At 43.3% G+C, this 4,934-nt stretch overlaps 1 protein-coding gene across 22 annotated transcripts in view; it reads left to right on the top strand.

Annotated features, from left to right (window-relative positions):
• Positions 1 to 2,832: 2,832 nt before the first annotated feature.
• The window catches only part of TCF7L2 (transcription factor 7 like 2), a 158,089-nt gene continuing 155,987 nt past the window's right edge, over positions 2,833 to 4,934 (top strand). For 9 of the 22 annotated variants that reach the window (XM_027851887.1, XM_027851882.1, XM_027851883.1 and 6 more), the window contains exons 1-3: positions 2,835 to 3,556; positions 3,809 to 3,875; positions 4,131 to 4,255. In XM_027851887.1, the coding sequence (XP_027707688.1) occupies positions 3,368 to 3,556; positions 3,809 to 3,875; positions 4,131 to 4,255 (381 nt within the window). In that variant the 5' untranslated portion in view covers positions 2,835 to 3,367. Of the gene's footprint in view, positions 3,557 to 3,808; positions 3,876 to 4,130; positions 4,256 to 4,934 lie in introns of all 22 variants that reach the window. The other 13 variants (XM_027851894.1, XM_027851885.1, XM_027851890.1 and 10 more) reach the window with 5 other exon arrangements.

The following is a 4,934-nucleotide window of genomic DNA, read 5'->3' as shown; positions in this document are numbered from 1 at the left end:
ACTAGTTCTGAAGATCAGAATTCATCAGTGCCTCTAGAAGGGTAGCCTCAACTTCTGGCTCCATACCATTTTGCTCTTGAAATTTTTAAACCAAACCTATAAATCCAACATCCAAATTACTGGTGGGCCTGACTCTTTTCATTACATGACTTTGGCTCTTATGAGATGCAAACAAAAAAAAAATTTCTTTATCAAGGTATCAATGAAGCTTTTCTAGCTAACTGGTATTATTGGTCCTTTAAGATATCTCTTGTCATTTCTGAGCATTTTATGGTATTCAATTTACTAAATTAAATGTGGCACGTGTGCTGAAATGGAATAACTTAACTGCTTAATTAGATCATAGTTTTAAAAAGAAGGCAAGGTGCAAAAAATTCACTTTTGGAAGAGAAAAAGTAAGAGCAAACCCAAATGCAGAAAGTTATTAACTGATGATTGCAGAATTGCTGTGGAATTTGGCAAAAATGCTTGCCAGGGTTTAAGAATACTGATATCTTTGAAAAGTTGAATTCTGTGCCATTTGGCCAGCTTCTGTTAAAATAGGCAGGACTATAAAGGAAATAAGAAAACTTGTTTTCTGATTCAATTCAGAGCAGGGGCGAAAGAAAATGGAAACAGAAAATAAACCCAGAAGACAAATAAATTGCCCTAAAATTAAGTTACTACAAAAATGTTGCTGTGCAGGTAAACATCCTTTTAAAATAGAGCTTGGGGAAGTAGGCAGCATACATACAAAGCACATTGAGGCAATAGGTGACAATTAGCAAGTGTGCATAGCTACAGTCTTTCCACCAAAAGTCTACAACCAAAAGCAACTTAGTCAAAAGGCCCAAAGAAAAAGAACTGGTAAATCCATTTGTACGTGGATTTAACAGTGAAGTATTTCATTCTTCTTGTTTTTACTTGGTGTCTTGAAATAATCCCCTTTCTGTCTCCATCCTCGCACTTAGACATTGTTCACAGCCTTATTTATTTATGAAGTCTGAAGGTTAGTCCCTACCTGCTGAGACTAATTAGCCCTGTTCTTTGTATCCTATGCAATCCTGTCTGATTAAATGTACACATTTGTTTTACTTCTTTTTATGCCTCCTTTCACTCTTTCTGCTTTTCTGATTAATATTAAAGTTGTTAAGTTGCAGTGGTTCTCTCCATCTCCCCACCCCACCCCATTTTTATTTTGCCTGCATCTTTCCCTTTCGTGTGCAAATGTGGTGGTGAAAATTTCCAGGGCTTGAGAATTTATGTTAGCCTTGTCGATCTTTGCATTATGATTTTCAGTCCCCTGTTTTTAGAAAGCATAACCTATAAGACAGTTTTGCTGAAGCCCCCAAATTCCCTAAACATTACGTGATAAATCGTCTTTTTTTGGCACACCCTGGGTGCTGAATATGGCCCTCTCTATACAGCAGCAAGTTAGATTTCCTGGGGAATGTTTGGATTATTTAGTGCAGCATGACTCTCTTCCCAACATATATTAGACAATTGGTTAATTCCTGCTGAATTTACTGCCTAACCTCCTTTGTCTTCTTCGAAGTTAAAGTTTCCAGTGGACTCTTCCATTGTCATAATTGGGCATTTGGTGGAAGATCAATGTGCTTGCCCTATCTCCACCTACCTCTGGGATCCTGCCTTAAAAAAATTCTCACTTTTTTACTTATCAAAACCCTTGTTTTAGAACTAAAATAATTTAGTTGTTTCAGTTTGCTGCTTTCTTTCTACAGTCATTGACCTACATCTGATCACTTGTTTGCATCCTTTAGTGATTTAATTCAAGACGCCCTAGGAAGGAGGCTGAAGTCCCACAGGGTCCAGAGGCGGTAACTTTATTTTTCTCTAGGGAAGCGCACACCCAGACTTTTCACCTCCAGAACCAAAAAGGACTTTGGATCCCACACTGCCAACCACTCCCACCAATACGTTGATTTCAAATGTTTTCCATCTAGCTACTTAAACACAGTGCACATCCACAAGATACAGACACTTAAACCACTTTCTTTTTTCTCTGACTTAAATCTCAGAAGTGTTTGGTGACCGATTTTTTTAAAAGTGATTTTTGCAAATGTATCTTTATGGGACAGTTTTAAATTGAGGAACGAGTGAATATTATTACAACTCCCCCACTTCTTTTTAAAGAAGAAAAATCTTGTTTTGGTTAAAAAAATTTTTTTAATCGAGACTGCCAAGCTACTTAAATAAAAACATTTTCCAAGAACTCTATTTTCTCTATGCATGCTCAAAAGTTATGGACTATTCCCCCCCCCCCCACACTTCTGCACACTGCTGATTTGCTCCACCTAAAGGTTAGTGCATCCACTGCTGGAGCAAACATAAAATATTTTCCTTTCCCTAATTCCACTCCCCGCCCCCCTCCTCCGTGTACTTTTTCCTTCCTAACTCAATTCTAAAGTGCACTTTTGTTTGGACCCTCCCCCCCAATGTGGGGTCTCCTAGGCCCTACCCGGGCCTACCCTCCCACTCCTAACTCAGTTGCCAGCCCCCCTTTCTCCTCCTCTCCTAATTTGCATAGTCTTCCTAAAACCATTCCTTTTCCCCTTTACACTTACACATACTCTCGGCCTCTCACACTCATTCCTCGTCTGTCTTTCCCTGTCCCTCCCTCTCTTCTCCTTCTCCTCTCCTCCCTCCCTCTTTCTCTTTCTCCTTCTTCCAGTCCCCCTATCTCTCTTTCTCTCCTTCCCTCCCTCTTTCCCTCCCTTCCTTCCTCTTGGTTGCCAGAAAGGATCATTGTTAGTTTCTCTAGCTCTTTCCCCCTCCCAGCGCTGTTTATTTATGCACACGTAACCCGGCTTGGCCCCGCCCCCTCCTGCATCTCATTAAGGGGCTAGTGTGTTTCTCTCTCCCTGTCAATAATCTAGGCTCCCAGACTTCTCCGTTTCTCCGGATTTCGATCCCCCTTTTTCTATCTGTCAATCAGCGCCGCCTTTGAACTGAAAAGCTCTCAGTCTAACTTCAACTCACTCAAATCCGAGCGGCACGAGCTCCTTCTATATCTACGGCTTCCTCCCCCCTCCCTTTTGCTCTTTATATCTGACTTGTTGTTGTTGGTGTGTTTTTTTACCCCCTTTTTTATTTATTATTTTTTTTGCACATTGATCGGATCCTTGGGAGAGAGAGAAAAAAGGAACCCAAACTCACGCGTGCAGAAGGAGAAGAGATTCCCCCCCCTCCCCTCCCCTCCTCCCTCTTTTCCCCTCCCCAGGAGAAAAAGACCCCAAATCAAAAACTTCACCTTGGACTCTTTTTCTTGCAGATTTCTTTTTGGCAAAACTTTTTTTTTGTGATTTTTTTCCCCCGTTTTTCCCCCCTTTATTTTTCTTCCAAAATTGCTGCTGGTGGGTGAAAAAAAATGCCGCAGCTGAACGGCGGTGGAGGAGATGACCTAGGCGCCAACGATGAGCTGATCTCCTTCAAAGACGAAGGGGAGCAGGAGGAAAAAATCTCGGAGAACTCCTCGGCCGAGAGGGATTTAGCTGATGTCAAATCGTCCCTAGTCAATGAATCAGAAACGAATCAAAACAGCTCCTCAGATTCCGAGGTAAGGCGAACCCCTCGGGCTGGTGGGGTTTAATTTGTTTCCTTGGCATGGCAAATGTTAAAAAAAAATGGATGGGGGGGTCAGTAGGGTTGATTGCATCGCTCTGGTTGCTATGTTTGTGGGTTTCTTCCATTGCAAAAACTTGTAACACTTTTTTTCTCTCCCTTTTAATACCCCCCCATTTGTTGTTCTCTCCCCCTCTTCTCTCCGTTCTATTATTCCTCGCCCTCCCCACCAACACCCATTCGAAAGGCGGAAAGACGGCCCCCGCCTCGATCCGAAAGTTTCAGAGATAAATCCAGAGAAAGTTTAGAAGAAGGTGAGTAACCCCCAAATCAGTGAAATTACCCCCAAAGCAATCTCTTCCCTTCCCCTTTCCCTGCTCCTCCCTCCCACCAAGAATCCCCCATTCTTGAACCCAAGTCCTGTTTTGCAGAACTCGCTGGCTGCCTTGATCCAGCTGTGCGCTGGTCCAGCTGTGTAGCCGTGCAACTTTGGGACACTTTCTAAAAAGTTTTGTCTCTTTTTTTTCTGTCCTCCCTGTTCCCTTTCTCTCGCTCCCCCGCCATGTTAGCCGCGAAGAGGCAAGATGGAGGGTTGTTTAAGGGGCCACCGTACCCTGGTTATCCCTTCATTATGATACCCGACTTGACTAGCCCGTACCTCCCCAACGGATCCCTCTCTCCGACGGCAAGAACAGTAAGTGACATTTTTATTCTTGTAAATTCCCTCCCTCCTCCTTCGCTTTAGAGTCACGACCTCGAAGGGTCCCTGCATGTAGCCCCTTCTCTTCCTTTCCCTCCCCCTCCCTCCTCCTTCTCCCCCCTCCTTTCTCCTCCCCTCCCGTCCTCTCCCCTCCCCTTCACCAGCTATTGCAAGGCTGCCAGAAACTTTCCAAACTTTTCTGCCTTTTGTGGACTGGGATTTGTTTGCTCTTCGCCATGTTGTTGCTTTCAGTTTGGTGCCTCGTTTGTTTTTGAAACCTTCCTTTCAAAGCAAGGCTTAAAAAAAAATAAGATCAGTAACTTTTGCGCTCTGATTTTTTTTTTTTTTTTGTGTGTGTTTCTTTTCCTTGGGAAGATCGCTGTGATCACTGTCTGGCTCTCTCTCTCTCTCACTCACTCTCTCTCTCTGTCTCTCTCTCTCTCTGCTTTCTGGTCTTTCCCCGTTTAACCATTTCGCTGCTGCAGAAAGCCCTCTGGTGACTGATTTAGCGTAACCGCCAAACTGAGTTGGTTGCTAGATAGTATCTTTCCTATTAGGCAGTGGACTTTTGAAAAGGAGAGCCCCATGCCCTAGAAGGAGACCTTGGCTTTCTCTGAAGGATTTCTATTTATTTATCCTCACGAGTATTGTTAGTATTACTCCTTCCCCCCCC

Source organism: Vombatus ursinus, unplaced genomic scaffold (genome assembly GCF_900497805.2).
Source record: "Vombatus ursinus unplaced genomic scaffold, bare-nosed wombat genome assembly UNPS02009205.1, whole genome shotgun sequence".
NCBI lineage: Eukaryota > Metazoa > Chordata > Mammalia > Diprotodontia > Vombatidae > Vombatus > Vombatus ursinus.
This window is presented reverse-complemented; position numbering and strand designations above follow the sequence as displayed.